The 21331-nt window shown below is 43.5% G+C and overlaps 1 protein-coding gene across 1 annotated transcript in view; it reads left to right on the forward strand.

Annotated features, from left to right (window-relative positions):
* The first annotated feature begins 2991 nt into the window (after nucleotides 1-2991).
* The window catches only part of LOC309555379 (uncharacterized protein), a 654339-nt gene continuing 635999 nt past the window's right edge, over nucleotides 2992-21331 (forward strand). Inside the window, exons 1-2 of the mRNA XM_082257367.1 lie at nucleotides 2992-3077; nucleotides 18424-18598. Of these exons, the coding sequence (XP_082113493.1) occupies nucleotides 18440-18598 (159 nt within the window). The 5' untranslated portion in view covers nucleotides 2992-3077; nucleotides 18424-18439. The remainder of the gene's footprint in view (nucleotides 3078-18423; nucleotides 18599-21331) is intronic.

Here is a 21331-nt window from a genome sequence, read left to right on the forward strand (position 1 = left end):
GTCAACAAGTGGTTAAAATGGGTCCTGTGTGATTTTGGGTCTGGTTCAGGTGCGATTTCAGGTAAACATTCACACCTGAATTGGTGAATAGAACTGCACCGGACTGCAGCACTGAAACCGCGGCCGCATGTGTGTGAACCCACCCTTACAAGGTGCTAGCTGGTTTATTGTTAGTATTATACAGGATTTATATAGTGCCAATTCAATACAGGAGGAATCAGAGGGCCTTGCTCATTAGAGCTTACAAGGGACGGTACAATCACTTTAACCACTTAAGCCCCGGAAGATTTTACCCCCTTCCTGACCAGGGCCTATTTTGCGATTCGGCACTGCGTGACTTTAACGGACAATTGCGCGGTCGTGTGACGCTGTACCTAAACGAATTTGGCGCCCTTTTTTTCCCACAAACAGAGCTTTTTTTGGTGGTATTTGATCACCTGTGCGATTTTTTTATCATGCGCTATAAACAAAAAAAGAGCAACAATTTTGCAAAAACAATATTTTTCTAATTTTTTTATATGAAATTCCCCCCAAAAAAATGTAAAAATCAAATTTTTTTTAACATTTTAGGCCAATTTTTTTTTTTTACCATATGTTTGGTAAAAAAAAAAATCGCAAAAAGCGTATTTTGATTGGTTTGCGCAAAAGTTATTGAGTTTACTAACAAAGGGAATGATTTTTGTCATTTTTTTTTTAACAAGTAATCTGCGATTTTTTTTGCGGGACTGCGACATTGGGGCGGACAGATCAGACCCTTGACTGACATTTTTGACACTTGGGGGTACCAGTGACATTACTACAGTAATCAGTGCTATACATATGCACTGTTACTGTAAAAATGACACTGGCAGTGAAGGAGTTAACTGTATTGGAGAGGGAGGGGTTAAGTGTGTCCTAGGGGCGTGTTTCTAACTGTGATTGGCTGTGGCTTGATGTGTAAGAACAATGATCAACGGTCCTACATAGTAGAACCATTTGATCACTATTCTTACACAGGGGAGAACTGACAGTCGGCTTTGTTTACATTAGCCGCCTGCCTTTCTCCCGCTGTCACGGACGATCGCGAGTGCGCCAAGCACACGCGCAGGGGGGGGGGTCTGTGACCGAGCGGGAGCGCGCATCCGGCGGTGCACGCTTGCTCCCAAAACCCTTACAGGTTAGCGACGTAGCCCTACGTCGCTCTGACTGTGAGGGGCTGACTGCCAACGTAAATAGTCGTGCGGCAGTCGGCAAGTGGTTAAAGTGGATTTCCAACCAAAAGTGGAAGTTTTTTTTTGGGGGGGGGAGTGGGTACCTAGTTTTGACAAGTACCTGCTCCCACTTCTGCTCGGTCCGCCTAGGCAGCTCGAAAGGAAGTTCTCCTCTCCCTCCCTGCAATCTTCTGCATCACAAGTCCCAAAAGATTGTCCGGCCAATCAGGACGCGCAGAGCGACTCGCGCATGCGCAGTGGGCAGCCAGCTGTGAAGCTGTCACATGCGGGTGCCAGTATTGGTGACGTCGGTGTTCTGCTGAAAACTCCAACTTGCCGAATTCTCCAAAGACGTTCCTTGCCGGTGAGTGTACACCAGGAATAATTGGAGATTTCCACCCCTTGATGTTTTCACACAACACCGGCAGCCTTTACACTCCGGTCGATGCTTTAGCTTGTACAGATGGTCAAGCCTCGTACACCCACGTCGAAAATTGGCAGGGAATTTTCGGCCAACGTCCGATCGGCCGATTTTCGGCTTGTTAGTATGATGCTTCTGACAACCAACACCGACTTTTCGGCCGAAAAAAATCTGGTGTGCAGACTATAAAATTTTTGTTGGCCGTCAACACAACGGTCGATTTTCGTGCAGTCAGTATAGATTTCGGCAGACAAAAATCTGATGAGCAAGTCTGGGCATGCTCAGTGAAGAAAGAACACAAAGAAAGCAAACCAACACATGAGATCACTTCTGAAGTAGAATTTTGTTGGCCGAGAAAATTCGTGTGCAGTCTAGGCACATTCCAACCAACAAAACACAACTTGGACAAAAGTCGGACGATCGGTCGGGCAATAATCGTTGCGTGTGTACGAGGCTTTAGTCTGCAGTTTGCGTGGTTACTAGCAGGCGGACTAACAATCTGTACTAGATATAGCATCTACCGGAGTGTATAGGGTGCCAGTGTTGTGTGAAAACACCAAGGGGTGGAAATCTCCCATTATTCCTGGTGTACACTCACCGGGAATAACGTTCTTAGAGAATTTGGCAAGTTGGAGTTTTCGGCAGAACACCGGGCGCCGAGGAGAGGGAGAGAACCGAGGCTTAGTGGGACAGGTGAGTGTGTTTATTAAAGGTCAGTAGATATAATTATTGTAGCTGCTGACTTTTAAACACAGAAACGGCTGGAACACATGACCCCCACATTAGTGCACCGCAGCCGCATGCACATGCAGGGCAGCCAATGGTTGTCAGTGCTTGCAGAGCACCCCTGTTCACTTGAATGGGCTATGTACTATGCCTGCCACAAGCAACTGGGGGCAAAATTCCTGCTGCAGCCACAAAGCATGGCATTGCATGAGTACACTCCTGGCTGTTAGCTCTGCAGCTAAAGGGGGAGTGGCAGAGAGCAGTAAAAATGTGGCTCAGCTGCTAGTGTGAAGGACTCCTCTCCTCTCCTCTCCTCTCCCCTCTCCTCAGAGAAAGTGGCTGAGCTGTAAGAATGGAGGGGGAGGAGTTTGCTTCCATGGAGGGACAGTTGGGAGTTGTGTGCTCACTTCCCTCATAGACTACACACAGCAATGCACGGTCTTCTACTACTGACTAGGAGATCTCTCCTCCCCCCCCACCTTCTCCTCAACTTCCTCAAAACAATGAGCACAGCTCTGTATACAACTCCCAACCGTCACCGCACGGCGGCCAGCCAATCAGCGCTCTCCATTCACCGTACACGGGCGGAGCTTCCACGGAGTTCTGAATGGCCGGGCTCTCACGTGTGTGGAAGTTGTAGTGGGCGGGGTTATGTTGTATACATTGTATCCAGGAGATCCATCACTATCCATCCATATCCCGGGACTGACCTCCGCACTGTGTGCACCTCACCTCAGCAGGTAACCCGCCGGACAGACACTACTGTATATAGAGAATAGTCATTACTGTATATAGAGAATAGTCATTACCGAGGCACTACAAGTACCAGCAGTGTGCTATGACTCCTGCAGGCTGTGTGAGGAGCTCTATGTATTCCTGTCTTCTAATACTCCTCAGGCTTCATTCACACTCAGCTCCTCCTAACACCTTCTTACCTGGCAGGAAAAAGTTGCCTGAAATACAAAGGCGCATTTTCTGTGTACGTTTGGCATTAATGTATTCTGTTGGCCAAAGTTGTGATTTTTTTTTTCTGCCCCTTAGAATACACCTGAACACATTTAGCGTTAACACGCGTTTATGCGCATTCACACATTTCTTCTGCCCAAACCCTCTTCCCATGAATGCGCAGGTGGTGTTTTTTTCCAGCCTGTAATCCTTCCTCTTCTTCTTATATTGAGACCAGTGTGCGCGTATGAGACCAGTGTGCGTGTGAGACCAGTGTGCACGTATGAGACCAGTGTGCACGTATGAGACCAGTGTGCACGTATGAGACCAGTGTGCGCGTGAGACCAGTGTGCGCGTATGAGACCAGTGTGCGCGTATGAGACCAGTGTGCGTGTGAGACCAGTGTGCGCGTATGAGACCAGTGTGCACGTATGAGACCAGTGTGCACGTATGAGACCAGTGTGCGCGTGAGACCAGTGTGCGCGTATGAGACCAGTGTGCGCGTATGAGACCAGTGTGCGCGTATGAGACCAGTGTGCACGTATGAGACCAGTGTGCACATATGAGACCAGTGTGCGTGTGAGACCAGTGTGCGTGTGAGACCAGTGTGCACGTATGAGACCAGTGTGCGCGTGGGACCAGTGTGCACGTATGAGACCAGTGTGCGCGTATGAGACCCGTGTGCGCGTATGAGACCAGTGTGCGCGTATGAGACCAGTGTGCGCGTATGAGACCAGTGTGCGCGTATGAGACCAGTGTGCACATATGAGACCAGTGTGCGTGTGAGACCAGTGTGCACGTGTGAGACCAGTGTGCGCGTGGGACCAGTGTGCACGTATGAGACCAGTGTGCGCGTATGAGACCAGTGTGCGCGTATGAGACCAGTGTGCACGTATGAGACCAGTGTGCACATATGAGACCAGTGTGCGTGTGAGACCAGTGTGCGTGTGAGACCAGTGTGCGCGTGGGACCAGTGTGCGCGTATGAGACCAGTGTGCGCGTGAGAAAAGTGTGCGCGTATGAGACCAGTGTGCGCGTATGAGACCAGTGTGCGCGTATGAGACCAGTGTGCGCGTGGGACCATTGTGCACGTATGAGACCAGTGTGCGCGTGGGACCAGTGTGCACGTATGAGACCAGTGTGCACGTATGAGACCAGTGTGCGCGTGGGACCATTGTGCACGTATGAGACCAGTGTGCGCGTGGGACCATTGTGCACGTATGAGACCAGTGTGCACGTATGAGACCAGTGTGCGCGTATGAGACCAGTGTGCGCGTATGAGACCAGTGTGCACGTATGAGACCAGTGTGCGCGTATGAGACCAGTGTGCGCGTATGAGACCAGTGTGCGCGTATGAGACCAGTGTGCGCGTATGAGACCAGTGTGCGCGTATGAGACCAGTGTGCGCGTATGAGACCAGTGTGCGTGTATGACACCGGTGCGCGTATGAGACCAGTGTGCACGTGTGAGACCACTGTGCACACGTGAGACTGCTGTGCACATATCCGACCAGTATGTGCGTGAGACCAGTTTGCACATGTGACCAGTGTGCACATATGAGACCAGTATGTACATGAGACCAGTGTGCACATATGAGACCAGTTTGCGCGTGAGACCAGTGTGCACATATGAGACCAGTGTGCGTGTGAAGCCTTAAAGTGGTATTAAACCTGAAAGCAAATATGTATTATTTTGCAGCTTACCAATTCTTAGGCTTCATTCACACCTGAGGGTACTGGAACCACAAGAATCCCGCAATTGTTTGTCCTAAAAAATAAATGTATATATATACACTATATTGTCAAAAGTATTGGGACACCTGCCTTTACACGCACATGAACATTAGCCACTTTAAGACCGGAAGGATTTGCCCCCACAATGACCAGGCCCTATTTTGCGATTTGGCACTGTGTTATTTTAACGGACAATTGCGCGGTCATGCGACGCTTTACCCAAATAAAATTGATGTCCTTTTTTTCCCCACAAACAGAACTTTCTTTTGGTGGTAATTGATCTCCTGTGCGATTTTTATTTTTTGCGCTATAAACAAAAAAATAGCGACAATTTTGAAAAAAAAAAAAAAACAATATTTTTCACATTCTGCTATATGACATTCTCAAAAAAAAAAAAAGTAAAAATCAAACTTTTTTAAAATTTTAGGCCAATTTATTTTCTGCCACATATTTTTGGTAAAAAAATTGCAAAAAGGATATTTTTTTATTATAGTTTGCTATTAACTATGGGAAAGATATATATGACATTTTTCTTTTTTTTTTTCTTTTTCTTTAATAGTAATGGCGGCAATCTGCATTTTTTTGCGGGACTGCGACATTGCGGCAGACAGATCGGACCCCTGACTGATATTTTTGACACTTTTGGGGGGACCAGTGACATTACTACAGTAATCAGTGCTAAAAATATGGACTGTTACTGTAATAATGACACTGGCAGGGAAGGGGTTAACATTATGGGTGATCAAGGGTTAAATATGAGCCTAGGGGAGTGACTCTAACTGTGGGATGGGGGCGTGGTTTCTGAAATGACCATAGAGACATGTGATCCTATATAAAAGGATCACATGGGCTCTATGATCATTGCAGGGAGAAGAACGGTCAGCTGTGATTACAACAACCATTCTTCGCTCTCAGCAGGGAATGATCCCGGGGGTCAGGTGGCAATCGGGGCTGCCTGACACACGCATCGGCTTCCCCGCACTGGCGTCGGCGCACACTCGCCCCCTAGCCTCCGGAGAGCGAGCGACTTATACCTACGTCACTTTGCCCAGGAGTGGCTGTCTGCCACAGTATAGCTGCGGTGGGCAGTTGTAAAGTGGTTAATGGCATCCCAGTCTTAGTCCATAGGGTTCAATATTGAGTTGGCCCACCCTTTGCAGCTATAACAACTTCACCTTTTCTGGGAAGGCTGTCCACAAGGATTAGGCGTGTGTCTATGTTTGACCATTCTTCCAGGCGCATTTGTGAGGTCAGACACCAATGTTGAACGAGAGCCTGGCTCACAGTCTGCACTTTAATTCATCCCAAAGGTGTTCTATCGGGTTGAGGTCAGGACTCTGTGTAGGCCAGTCAAGTTCCTCCATCCCAAACTTGCTCATTCATGTCTTTACAGTCAGGCCCATAAATATTGGGACATGGACACAAGTCTAATCTTTTTGGCTCTATACACCACCACAATGGATTTGAAATGAAAATGAAACTGCAGACTTTCAGCTTTAATTTGAGGGTATTTACATCCAAACCAGGGGAACGGTGTAGGAATTACAAAGGTTTGTATATGTGCCTCCCACTTGTGAAGGGACCAAAAGTAATGGGACAGATTAACAATCATGAATCAAACTTTCACTTTTGGTTGCAAATCCTTTGCAATCAATTACAGCCTGAAGTCTGGAACGCATAGACATCACCAGACGCTGGGTTTCATCCCTGGTGATGCTCTGCCAGGCCTCTACTGCAACTGTCTTCAGTTCCTGCTTGTTCTTGGGGCATTTTCCCTTCAGTTTTGTCTTCAGCAAGTGAAATGCATGCTCAATCAGATTCAGGTCAGGTGATTGACTTGGCCATTGCATAACATTCCACTTCTTTCCCTTAAAAAACTCTTTGGTTGCTTTCGCAGTATGCTTCAGATCATTGTCCAGCTGCACTGTGGAGCGCCGTCCAATGAGTTCTGAAGCATTTGGCTGAATATGAGCAGATAATATTGCCTGAAACACAGAATTCATCCTGCTGCTTTTGTCAGCAGTCACATCATCAATAAATACAAGAGAACCACTTTCATTGGCAGCCATACATGCCCACGCCATGACACTACCACCACCATGCTTCACTGATGAGGTGGAATGCTTTGGATCATGAGCAGTTCCTTTCCTTCTCCATACTCTTCTCTTCCCATCACTTTGGTACAAGTTGATCTTGGTCTCATCTGTCCATAGGATGTTGTTCCAGAACTGTGAAGGCTTTTTAAGATGTTGTTTGGCAAACTCTAATCTGGCCTTCCTGTTTTTGAGGCTCACCAATGGTTTACATCTTGTGGTGAACCCTCTGTATTCACTCTGGTGAAGTCTTCCCTTGATTGTTGACTTTGACACACATACACCTACCTCCTGGAGAGTGTTCTTGATCTGGCCAACTGTTGTGAAGGGTGTTTTCTTCACCAGGGAAAGAATTCTTCGGTCATCTACCAAAGTTGTTTTCCGTGGTCTTCCGGGTCTTTTGGTATTGCTGAGCTCACCGGTGCGTTCTTTCTTTTTAATGATGTTCCAAACTGTTGATTTGGCCACAGCTAATGTTTTTGCTATCTCTGATTGGTTTGTTTTGTTTTTTCAACCTAATGATGGCTTGCTTCACTGATAGTGACAGCTCTTTGGATCTCATATTGAGAGTTGACAGCAAAAGTTTCCAAATGCAAATAGCACACTTGAAATGAACTCTGGACCTTTTATCTGCTGAATGGGATAATGAGGGAATAACACACACCTGGCCATGGAACAGCTGAGCAGCCAATTGTCCCATTACTTTTGGTCCCTTAAAAAGTGGGAGGCACATATACAAACTGTTGTAATTCCTACACCTTTCACCTGATTTGGATGTAAATACCCTCAAATTAAAGCTGAAAGTCTGCAGTTGCAGCACATCTTGTTTGTTTCATTTCAAATCCATTGTGGTGGTGTATAGAGCCAAAAAGATTAGAATTGTGTCGATGTCCCAATATTTATGGACCAGGCTGTATGGACTTTGCTTTGTGCAGTGGTGTGCAGTCATGTTGGAACAGGAAGGGTCCATCCCCAAAAGGGGCTGTAAAGGGAGGCGTCCCAGTACTTTTGAAAATATAGTGAGTATATGTGTATATACAGTATCTCACAAAAGTGAGTACACCCTCACATTTCTGTAGATATTTTATTATATCTTTTGATGTGACAACACTGAAGAAATGACACTTTGCTACATTGTGAAGTAGTGAGTGTACAGCTTGTATAGCAGTTAATGTCTAAACTGCTGGCAACAAAAGTAAATACACCCCTAAGTGAAAATGTCCAAAGTGGGTCCAATTAGCCATTTTTCCTACCCTGTGTCATGTGACTTGTTAGTGTTACAAGGTCTCAGGTGTGAATGGGGAGCAGGTGTGTTAAATTTGGTGTTATCACTTTCACTCTCTTACTGGTCACTGGAAGTTCAACATGGCAAAGAACTCTCTGAGGATCTGAAAAAAAGTATTGTTGCTCTACATAAAGATGGCCTAGGCTATAATAAGATTGCCAAGACCCTGAAACTGAGCTGCAGCCCTGTGGCCAAGAACATATAGTGGTTTAACATGTCAGGTTCCACTCAGAGCAGGCCTTGCCATGGTCGACCAAAGAAGTTGAGTGCACGTGCTCAGCCTCATATCCAGAGATTGTCTTTGGGAAATAGACGTATGAGTGCTGCCAGCATTGCTGCAGAGGTTGAAGGGTTGGGGGATCAGCTTGTCAGTGCTCAGACCATACGCCGCACACTGCATCAAATTGGTCTGCATGGCTGTTGTCCCAGAAAGAAGCCTCTTCTAAAGATGATGCACAAGAAAGCCCGCAAACAGTTTGCTGAAGACAAGCAGACTAAGGACATGGATTACTGGAACCATGTCCTGTGGTCTGATGAGACCAAGATAAACTTATTTGTACTCCTCACATGATTGCCCTCACACATGCTTGACACCATCTGAACCAAAGACAAGTTGTGTCTTGTCTACAGTCAATCATAGTGGTGGGAGTGTTATGATCTGGGGCTGCATGAGTGCTGCCGGCACTGGGAAGCTACAGTTCATTGAGGAACCCATAAATGCCAACATGTATTGTGACATACTGAAGCAGAGCAATATCTCTCCCTTCGGAGACTGGGCCGCAGGGCACTATTCCAACATAATAACGACCCCTAACACACCTCCAAGATGACCACTGCCTTGCTAAAGAAGGTGAGGGTAAAGGTGATGGATTGGCCAAGCATGACTCCAGACCTAAACCCTATTGAGCTTGTGCGGGGCATCCTCAAACGGAAGGTGGAGGAGCGCAAGGTCTCTAACATCCACCAGCTCTGTGATGTCGTCATGGAGGAGTGGAAGAGGACTCCAGTGGCAACTTTTAAAGCTCTGGTGAACTCCATGCCCAAGAGGGTTAAGGCAGTGCTGAAAAATAATGGCTGCCACACAAAATATTGACATTTCGGGCCCAATTTTGACATTTGCATGTAGGGGTGTACTCTATTTTGTTGCCAGTGGTTTAGACATTAATGGCTGTGTGTTGAGCTATTTTGAGGGGACAGCTATTTTACACTGTTATACAAGCTGTACACTCACTACTTTACATGGTAGCAAAGTGTCATTCCTTCAGTGTTGTCACATGAAAAGATATAATAAAATATTTACAAAAATGTGAGGGGTGTACTCACTTTTCTGAGATACTGTGTGTGTATGTATGTATGTGTGTGTATATATATATATATATATATATATATATATATACAGTACAGACCAAAAGTTTGGATACACCTTCTCATTCAAAGAGTTTTCTTTATTTTCATGACTATGAAAATTGTAGAGTCACACTTCAAGTGGTAGTCACCTGAAATAGTTTTCATTTCACAGGTGTGCCCTGTCAGGTTTAATAAGTGTGATTTCTTGCCTTATAAATGGGGTTGGGACCACCAGTTGTGCTGTGCAGAAGTCAGGTGGATACACAGCTGATAGTCCTACTGAATAGACTGTTAGAATTTGTATTATGGCAAGAAAAAAGCAACTAAGTACAGGAAAACGAGTGGCCATCATTACTTTAAGAAATGAAGGTCAGTCAGTCCGAAAAATTGGGAAAACTTTGAAAGTGTCCCCAAGTGCAGTCACAAAAACCATCAAGCGCTACAAAGAAACTGTCTCACATGCGGACCGCCCCAGGAAAGGAAGACCAAGAGTCACCTCTGCTGCGGAGGATAAGTTCATCCGAGTCACCAGCCTCAGAAATCGCAGGTTAACAGCAGCTCAGATTAGAGACCAGGTCAATGGCACACAGAGTTCTAGCAGCAGACACATCTCTAGAACAACTGTTAAGAGGAGACTGTGTGAATCAGGCCTTCATGGTAGAATATCTGCTAGGAAACCACTGCTAAAGAAAGGCAACAAGCAGAAGAGACTTGTTTGGGCTAAAGAACACAAGGAATGGACATTAGACCAGTGGAAATCTGTGCTTTGGTCTGATGAGTCCAAATTTGAGATCTTTGGTTCCAACCACCGTTTCTTTGTGCGACGCAGAAAAGGTGAACGGATGGACTCTACATGCCTGGTTCCCACCGTGAAGCATGGAGGAGGAGGTTTGATGGTGTGGGGGTGCTTTGCTGGTGACACTGTTGGGGATTTATTCAAAATTGAAGGCATACTGGACCAGCATGGCTACCACAGCATCTTGCAGCGGCATGCTATTCCATCCGGTTTGGGTTTAGTTGGACCATCATTCATTTTTCAACAGGACAATGACCCCAAAAACGCCTCCAGGCTGTGTAAGGGCTATTTGACCAAGAAGGAGAGTGATGGGGTGCTGCGCCAGATGACCTGGCCTTTACAGTCACTGGACCTGAACCCAATCGAGATGGTTTGGGGTGAGCTGGACCGCAGAGTGAAGGCAAAGGGGCCAACAAGTGCTAAGCATCTCTGGGAACTCCTTCAAGACTGTGAAGACCATTTCAGGTGACTACCTCTTGAAGTGGGACTCTACAATTTTCATAGTCATGAAAATAAAGAAAACTCTTAGAATGAGAAGGTGTGTCCAAACTTTTGGTCTGTACTGTATGTATATATATATATATATTTGTATTTTTTTGTGTCGGCTGGTGATTACAGCTATTCTTTGTTTCAGAACTATGCTATGGTGGGAAATGCAGCTGACGTAAGGTATACTGACCTGGCCAGCTGGAAACAGTTCCATGCTGCCATATGCCTTACGTCCATGACAGCAAAAGGGATAATTAGGCTGAGTACAAGTTTAAAGATGTGATACAATTTACAGAAAACAGTTTGAAATATCTAGTTATTTATAACTTTTTCTAGGGGTGCCAACAAATCCATCCGGATCACACCGCACACAGCACATCTTGGTAGAATAAGCAATCATTTATGTCTCTTCAAACTTTCTTTGCATTCCTACCTACCAAAGATGTGCGGGAATTTATGGGACAATTGGTTTTTATTTCATCACTTTTTAATGAAACAATGAGCTGTAATTCCGGCTACTGTCAGCGTCTGGAGAACATAGTGATTACTGCTAGCGGCTATAACAGCTGCTAGCAATAATCACTTGTTAAATCCAACAGGCTGGTTGTACCCAAGTTGATCAATCGATCAACCTGTTTATACATGGTTCAAATCTAAACCATCTATGGCTGGCTTTAGAGTACCATAAAAAGTGTTCGTGCGTGTGTGTTACGTTTGGACCAGTTGAGTTATGTTTTATGTTTGATTATGAAAATCAGTGCATAGATAAAAAGGATGTGTAACTACCAGCAGTCATATTTATAGTTATTGTTAACTAAACCCTGGGTAAATTATTTTTACAAATGGTTTACCACTTAAAAAATAGTGACCTGCTTTTGAAGTTTGCTATATAATGTTTTAAAAGCAAAGTTTTAGCTTATTTTAAAACTTACAACTGCTCATTCAAATCTTTTTCACTAACCCATTTGTGTTAAATAATAGGTGTGTGAATAACCTCTGAGAGGCCCATTACAATAATACAAATTTCCTGTGTCTTATTATCACAGATAAAACCGTGTTATTTTGTTCCTTTCAGTCAGTAGTCTACAAATGAGGTATTCTTCGTCAGCTGGCATAATTACTTTTTAAAGATAAACAGTGCCGTTTTACCACAATGACATTTGTAATTTAGTGTACTGTTTAAACTCTACAGAGAGAAGGACGATCACTAAGGTGTCTTGGTAATGAGCACTTATAGCTGATTTTTTTTTTCTCTTTTTATTAGTAATTTTACAGGTTTGTTGTAACACTTGTTTTTCTGTGAATTCCGACTTATTCTGAAAGGGAGAATGCATAATAGAACTGCGGGAGATTTGTTACACAGGAAAAGTAAAGGTTGATACTGTTCATTACTATTGGGACTGCATTGAAATATCATAAAGCTTGATTGTTTGAAAATCACAGAAAGCTTTGTTGTGTTGGGGAATAAGCATTGACACCGTTTGTTAGTATAACGCCACTTAAAACTAATTTTTTAAAGCCGAATTCTGGTCGATAAATGCAAAACTGCATTAATTGGTGTTTTTTTCTATTAAAAACATCATTAGATGTGTTTAATCCCTTAAAGCTGGCCATACATGGATTGAAGTTAGGTCGGTTCAGCAGGGACTGGCCGAATTCCGATCCATGTATGGGTAGGAAGGTTGTACAAAAATCGATCTACTGATTGACTTCTGTACAACAAGCTCTTTGGAAAGCTTTCGCTTATGCCTCGTACACACGCAACGATTATCGGCCGACCGATCGACCGTCTTTTGTCCAGTGTTGTTGTGTTGGTTGAAATGTGCTCTAGACTGCACATGAATTTTCTCGGCCAACAAAAACCAACTTCAGAAGTGATGTCATGTGCTGGTTTACTTTCCGTGTGTTTTTTCTTCTCTGAGCATGCCCAGTCTTGCTCATCAGATTTTTGTCTGCCGAAATCTGTACTGACTGAGGAACAATCGGCCGTTCTGTTGACGGCCAATAAAAATTTTATAGCCTGCACACCAGATTTTGTTCGGCCGAAAAGTCGGAGACGGTTGTCGAAAGCATCATACTAACAAGCCGAAAATCAGCCGATCGGACGTTGCCCGAAAATTCATGGCCAACTATCGATGCGTGTGTACGAGGCATTAGTCAGTGCTGCTGGCTATAGTGCTAATGAGCGTTTCTGACATTCTGAAGTCTCTCCGCTGTTAATATTAAAATAACTCAGTGGTGAGGATTCCCCCATCCACCTTAAATGGAAACAATAAATGTGCATTACTTGTGAGGCGCCATTACAAACAATAGTGATCCAAATATACACAATTTTGAATTAAACACTATTTTAAATGAATATATTAGCATTGTCCATATTTTCCTGGGATCTTCCAATCACCACATGAAATAAGTGTTCAAAATTCTTCTTAGTAGAAACAATAAGTGCTCATAAATGGTGTTCTGCCACCTAGACGTGAATGGGACACTCACCAGATAGCTACTGTACGTGCCACCAGGACTCAAATCGCTTAGAATAATTTTCCTTGTGTCCCAAGTTTAATTCAAAGATTTTCCAATCTAGATCTGCAAAGGCCGTTGCACCAGCTCCCTGGGTGTAATATCAGGAGGTATTGATCTCCCATCCACAGCGGGGTATTAAATGCCAGAGGTTTTTGCCAAAATACGAAATGTGAAGCCAAATGATTGTGCAGTAATGTTTTATTTAAAAAGTTTTAAAATCAAATCATAAAAAGTCAAATTTTCCTATGCCTCATAGCAGCACCCAGTCAGTAGGACTGGATAGATTGAAACGCACCACTCTGCTGCCGGATTTTTTATGATTTGATTTTAAAATGTTTTAAATAATAAAAACGTTATTGCACATTCATTTGGCTTCAAATTTTGTATTTTTGGAAAAATCTCTGGCATTTATTACCCTGCTGTGGATGTGAGATCAATACCTCCTGATATAACACCCAGGGAGATGGTGCAACGGTCTTTGCAGATCTAGATTAGAAAATCTTTGAATTACACTTGGGATACAAGGAAAATTATTCTAAGCGATTTGGGTCCTGGTGGCCCGTAGCTATCTGGTGAGTGGCCCATTAACATCTAGGTGGCGGAACACTATTTATGAGCACTTATTGTTTCTACTAAGAAGAATTTTGATCACTTATTACAGGCGGTGATAGGAAGAACACAGGAAAATATGGACAATGCTAATATATTAATTTGAAATAGTGTTTAATTCAAAATTGTGTATATTTGGATCATTATTCTTCATCTGACCTCTTTGATTGGCTCTCACAATTTTTACATAATTAAGGCCTGTCCCTCTGGCTCCTGACCATAAATCATGATCCAATGCTGTCAGTGAGATCTTTGTCACTGTGCTGAGAGTGTGCAGTGAACATGCTTTCTGCTCATAACCTTATGCTGCACATGTGTGGCAGCTGAGCATTAAAGCCCACCTTTCTTGCCATTAGATGACCTACATATACTCCACCGCTCCAAAATATCCCACCGCTCTTTTGTCTTGTTGCAGCACAGCTGGGAGCCTAAGCCCAGGAGCCCGTCTCCTCTGCTCGCAACCCAAAAAGGATTGGGCCGCATACTGATGCCATTGCAGAATCCAGGGAATTTAGGGGGCATTTGGAAAAGACAAAACAGCACAAACCACAATCTTTCACCTGAGGCCATGCCCCTATTACATTTTACCACTTACAGAGCTTAATCTTAGGGAATTGCATCCTACAATTTAGCCCTGTAAGGGGTGTTTAATCAACGTCTGTTGAAGGGGCTTCTTGAAAAACGTTCCCCAATCAGTGGCTGCAGCCACTAATCTGTGCATTGTGACAGCAGCCAACGCCACTGTCAGTATACAATATCCTGTTAGGGGGGGTTCCTCCATCCACCTGTTTGTGTGGATGGAGGAATCTGTTTATTTTTTCTTTAATTCAGCCCATGGCCAAAATTTTCATAGACAGCACACGGTCTCTTGTTATGATTAGGAGTCCGTGGGATAGGCTCCCGATCATGTGACAGTCAGTAACAGTGGTCACATTTTTCTTCATTTTGGATAGAGTAAGGGAGGGTTAAAACCCATGTAAGTTTTATTTTTGCAATCTTTGTCTGATTGGGAAGATTTACCTTAATTTCTTGTCCCATAGCCAAAACAGGACGTGAGGAGAAATCCCTGCAAACTAAGAGAATCTCCTGGAGACCTCCAGGTCACCAGCACTATCGTCCCTATTGAAGATTGCCCCTCTATTAGGCCCCTTTCACACAGGCGGACTGTTTAGATCCGTCTGTCCATTTTTTTGGTGGATCTGAACGGATGCCTCGTGTATCTCTATGGGGCATCGGATGTCGGCGGAGACATGTCCGCGTACATCCGGTCCGTCAAATCTGGATCGGCCCGTATGGGATCGGATGAGAACCGACAGGCGGCCCGTTCTTATCTGATTCCCCCATAGAGAACAGCGGGACCTGACAGCTCTGACTTCGCACACAGAGCGGAGACACAGCTGCCATCCACCTGCTCAGTGGACTGACTCCACAGTGTGAAAGGGGCCTTACTGTTCTGGGGACCACCCAAAATTTGGGATTTTCTTTTACTTATAGTGATAACATTAAATTTTATAAAAACAGAAAAAACACTGCGCTTTAGGAGAAGCAGCTAACACCTGAAACAATAGTACAAGTTCCAAATAAAATAATAAAAACAGAATGGTGTAGCGCTAAATTATGAATGACAAACACTTATACTGAATCAAAGTATGATGTTAACATATACAGTCCAAAAAATGAACACTGAAGTCCACAAAGGAAGGTATTGGCTGAAACAGATTCCCAGGAAAGGAAAAGCTCCAAACAAATGAAGAAAGGTGAAGATCGGGTGTGCCCAGGAGTAGAAATGAATCCACCAGACAATATAACGAGAGATGGCTCCTTACCAAATAGCTCTTGCCACTAGATTATAGGTGGCTGAACGCTCATATGAAAGAGAGATCCTCCAATGTAGTGGAATGGCCAGGCAGGAGCATAGGTCACTCTCTCTGGGGACAACCAATCATAGGTCACAGGGATATCCAGTGTATAACCATGGAAATAAAAAGGGGAAACACTCCCATAGTGCATTACCAATGTATAACTTTAATAAATAAAAAGGAATGCACTCACATGTAAAAACTTCGTATGTCAGCGGAACAAACAATGACATGCAGCCGCAGCGTGCAGAACATTCCTCCTTGGATCGTGGGTCACCCGGCAGTATGGTGGAGAGCTAACGCTGATGATCCATCCAAACACCAGGGACCAATACGAACTCTCGCGCCGTCAGGATAAAACACTACATGTCCAGACCAACCCCCAGAGGACGTGAGTTATCACGAAACATGTAGTGGTTTATCCTGACGGCGCGAGAGTTTGTATTGGTCCCTGGTGTTTAGATGGATCATCAGCGTTAGCTCTCCACCATACTGCCGGGTGACCCACGATCCGAGGAGGAATGTTCTGCAGGAATGCTGCGGCTGCATGTCATTGTTTGTTCCGCTGACATACAAAGTTTTTACATGCATCCATTTTTATTTATTAAAGTTATACATTGGCAATGCACTATGGGAGTGTTTCCCCTTTTTATTTCCATGGTTATACACTGGATATCCCTGTGACCTATGATTGGTTGTCCCCAGAGAGAGTGACCTATGCTCCTGCCTGGCCATTCCACTACATTGGAGGATCTCTCTTTCATATGAGCGTTCAGCCACCTATAATCTAGTGGCAAGAGCTATTTGGTAAGGAGCCATCTCTCATTATATTGTGTGGTGGATTCATTTCTACTCCTGGGCACACCCGATCTTCACCTTTCTTCATTTGTCTGGAGCTTTTCCTTTCCTGGGAATCTGTTTCAGCCAATACCTTCCTTTGTGGACTTCAGTGTTCATTTTTTGGACTGTATATGTTATCATACTTTGATTCGGTATAAGTGTTTGTCATTCATAATTTAGCGCTACACCATTCTGTTTTTATTAAAATTAAATACAGTAAAACCTTGGATTGCGAGCATAATTTGTTCTGGAAACATGCTTGTAATCCAAAGCACTCTTATATCAAAGCGAATTTCCCCATAAGAAATAATGGAAACTCAGATGATTCGTTCCACAAATCCTTCAGTTTATAGTCTATATACAAAGATTATAGCAATTTGATAGGTTGTGTATCCATAAAATGTCCATCCACAATATGCAGCCCTCCCAAGGGGATTAGAAGCGAAATCTAGCAGAGCTACAGAATATAAGAGAGATGAGAGGAGCCTCTAAAGTGTAGCAATATGGTTACATTTAATGAAGGTTCAACATTTAGCAACTCACATGGTTGATGATTAAAATAGGCACATCTAAGTATGCAGGCATCCGGGGTAAAGCTGTCCACATAGACCGTCTTCTGAACCACTGGCTCTCACCACTGTCAGTCTGCAATCGTGACCGGGAAGAATAGCCTGCAGTAGAGTGATCTGAAAGTGAGGCTTTGAATCACTCGTGGAGTGCAGCGGGGAAGGGATGATGAAGATACCCCGGATGTCTGCATACTTAGATCTGCCTCTTTTAATCATCAACCATGTGAGTTGCTAAATATTGAACCTTCATTAAATGTAACCATATTGCTACACTTTAGAGGCTCCTCTCTTCATTTTTATACATGACACTACTTGTATATCAAGACATCGCTTGTATATCAAGTCAAAATTTATTTTAAAAATGTGCTTGTCTTGCAAAGCGCTCTCAAACCAAGTTACTCTCAAACCAAGGTTTTACTGTATTAGAAATAGAGAGGGGGGGGGGGAGGGGTCTCCCTAATTGGGGCACAGACAGCAAAAAAAAAAAAAAAAAAAAACTGACAGGTGTTCTGATCCCTCTCCACTCTATCCAAAACTAAAAAGAAAGTTTTGCCTTTAGTTGTACATTTATTCAAATAACATCCCTAGTGCCTATGGGTTAGTGGCCCTTTAAATCTGGTGTTCCGTCTCAGCTGAGACCCGGAGCAAAGCAATCCCAGCACACTTGTAAACATAACTGTGGAAAACAACAACAAGGCATGATGACAAGATCAGTCAAGTGGTTCTTGTTTGTAATTAATTAGAACCAGAAACTATGACCACATTTTAGTTCCATTTTGAGCACATGCAGACACCCATTCATTACTTTATAACAATCTCGGTCCGTGGTCTGATTCCGGTTGCATGATTCTCATTTGCTGAAGTTATTCTGAGTTTCTGTCAGACACATGGCTTTGCTAGAATCCCAATACCACAAACTAATTATGATGCTTTTTAAAAACATCTGTTTATAGCATATTTCACTTCAACATATCTGACATCAATCTGTTACAGCTTAGCGGCAGTGACATTAAGATGAATGAGCTAAACCTGGAACTGGGGATCCTGAAATCTGAATTGCATAAAAAGACCAGGGAGATGCAGGCACTGGAATCTCAAGTCCATCAGCAGCAAGAAAGCCTGAACAGGGCCGGTGACAGACTCAAGGACACAAAGAGGGCTGCTGCAAGCAAGGTAATTAGAATGAGCCCATGTTGCTGAATTATGTGGTGCAATTGCTGTCTTAAAATGTGAAAGACAGTCCCTATGTGAACCTGACCTCCTGGGGCTCAATCAGCCAGCACACATTCCAACCACTTAGCAATTTAAGAAGTTTGGGCTCTAAAATTTACTGCATTAGCGATTGTTACGGGTTGTCCCCACTTAGTGAGCTTTGGCTCCATTGTGATCCAAGGTATTAATGTAATTTCAGCAGCATATGTTTTGCGGGCCATTATTCGTGAAGGAAATTCAGTGAGCAACTCCAATTTCCCTCTGCTCTTTTTTTTTTTTTTTTTTAAAGTAAAAAAGACACAGTGCTCTTAAAATAGGTTAAGCCTCATAATTTTTTTTGAAGAGAATATAGTTTCAGCTGGCACATTTTTTTTCTAAAAAAAATAATTTGATGCGTGAGCAGAAAGGCCAATGTCTGAAAATTGTAATTCAGGTGTTTTTTTAATGCTCATTTGTATAGAGATTTCATAGTAAAAATAAGGGTAAAACGGCCAAACTATCTCACGACTGCGCTGTTTTTAGACAGTTTTGGCCTACTGTATTTCGAGAGATATGATTGAAAACCGTGTGTAATCAATATTGTGGTGTTGATAATTTGCTCTGGAAATGTCATCCTGCAGCTCCTTCCTCTTGCTATAGGTTTCCAATAAAAAATGAAAATTTTCCTCCTTTAGTATGTTAAATATCTTTATCTTTGATATTATTCATTTTCTGGCTTACTGTTTGTGTAGCTTAGAAAGTCTTATGTAAGCTAGGCAATCAGCTTCTTCCTGTTCTTCACCGACAACGCTATCTCCCTTTATCTGGATTTCCTAAGCTGTCTTTCACTTCCTGAAAAGGTTGTCTGTCTATTCTTAGACAGGCATGCTTAGACCTGCCCGGCCCCACCCCCATCCCTCCTATCCTTCACCATGATCTCCTCCTGTCTTCATAGCCTCATTTAGGGAAGCGGCAGCAGCACCAGTAGTAGCCTGTGACTTTGTGTGTCCAAAGTCGCTTCCCAAGTCACACTTGTGGAAACAAAGCTTTAGTTTACGTTTTCACTATTGCGATTGTAGAGTGCAACTTTGATGCAACTTTACACTCTGGATCAAAGTTGCATCAAAGTATTGCAGGTACCCTTTCAAAGTTGCTGATTTTCAAAGTCATATAGATTAGAACGGATGCCATTGACATCAATGGGCTGTGACTTTTCATGCGACTTTGTGTGTCCAAAGTCGCATGACAAGTCACACTAGTGGAAACGTAGACTTAGTGTGGTTGTCTGTACTATGATCATTGTACACTGAGAGCTGAGAGCCCAGAGCACTTCCACCTACATTGACAGTCCCCCCTCCTCCCACCCCTGTGTCTAGCTTCCTCCTCCTATGGTAGTCTTCATTCAAAGCCCAGCACAGCTATACTGCATACGTGTACTACACCTCCCCCCGTGTCCTGTGTCTTGTGTGAATGGATCTTTTTTTATTTCTTCACTTTCTCATGAATTAGGATGTAGAATGCATCATTATTGATGAGAGAACACTGGGCGGGAACCTTTGATCAGCTCCTCCCATTCTGTATACGCCCACTGGCTACACAGGAACAAGGTCCCCCCCTGGAAGTGATGTCAGTAGCTTTCAGTAACCACACCCACTTGCTGCTGACTCAGAAGGAAGAGGGAGGGAAATCATGTAACAGCACTGCAATCCGCAAAATAAAGATAGAAAAACTGGGATTTTTCATTTTGACCCATAAGGCTGAACTCCGCTCACATTAATGATTGCAGGGGAGAATTTAAGGTATTAGGCTGTATTTTTAAGATGGATGTAAATCCTGAATGAAGGACATTTAGTTTGCTAAAGCAAGGTCTATAATGAACAGATGTCATTGTATCACTCCTGCAAGTTTGTGCCCACTCCCTATGTTCATGAGCTCCAGCGATAGCTGCAGGGCCTTATCCAAGGCGGGTTTCCTGATGGTGACACCAGTGGGCCATGCTTTGCAATATGTGGTGAAATGACCACTTTTAGTCTCTCTATTATAAGCCCTATGTGGCACAATATTAACCACTTTACCACCGGAGGATTTTCCTGCTAAAAGACCAGGGTTTTTTTTGCGATTTTTTTACTGCGTGAATTTAACGGACAATTGCGCGGTCGTGCGACGCTGTACCTAAACGAATTTCACGTCCTTTTTTTCCCACAAACAGAGCTTTCTTTTGGTGGTATTTGATCACCTGTGCGATTTTTTGATCACGCGCTATAAACAAAAAAAGAGCGTAATTTTTGCAAAAATAACAACATTTTTCACTTTTTTTTTATATAAAATTCCCCCCCAAAAAAATGTAAAAATCAAAATTTTTTAACATTTTCGGCCAATTTGTTTTACGCTACCTATGTTTGGTAAAAAAAAATCGCAAAAAGAGTATTTTGATTGGTTTGCGCAAAAGTTATCGCGTTTACTAACAAAGGGAAAGATTTTTGTCATATTTGGTGTTTTTTTTTTAACGAGTAATGGCGCTGATCTGCGATTTTTTTTTTTGCGGTACTGCGACATTGCGGCGGACAGATCGGACCCTTGACTGACATTTTTGACACTTTTGGGGGTACCAGTTACATTACTGCAGTAATCAGTGCTATATATATGCATTGTTACTGCAAAAATGACACTGGCAGGGAAGGGGTTAACAGTATTGGACAGGGAGGGGTTAAGTGT

Source organism: Pelophylax lessonae (assembly GCF_965119305.1).
Source record: "Pelophylax lessonae genome assembly, chromosome: 5".
NCBI lineage: Eukaryota > Metazoa > Chordata > Amphibia > Anura > Ranidae > Pelophylax > Pelophylax lessonae.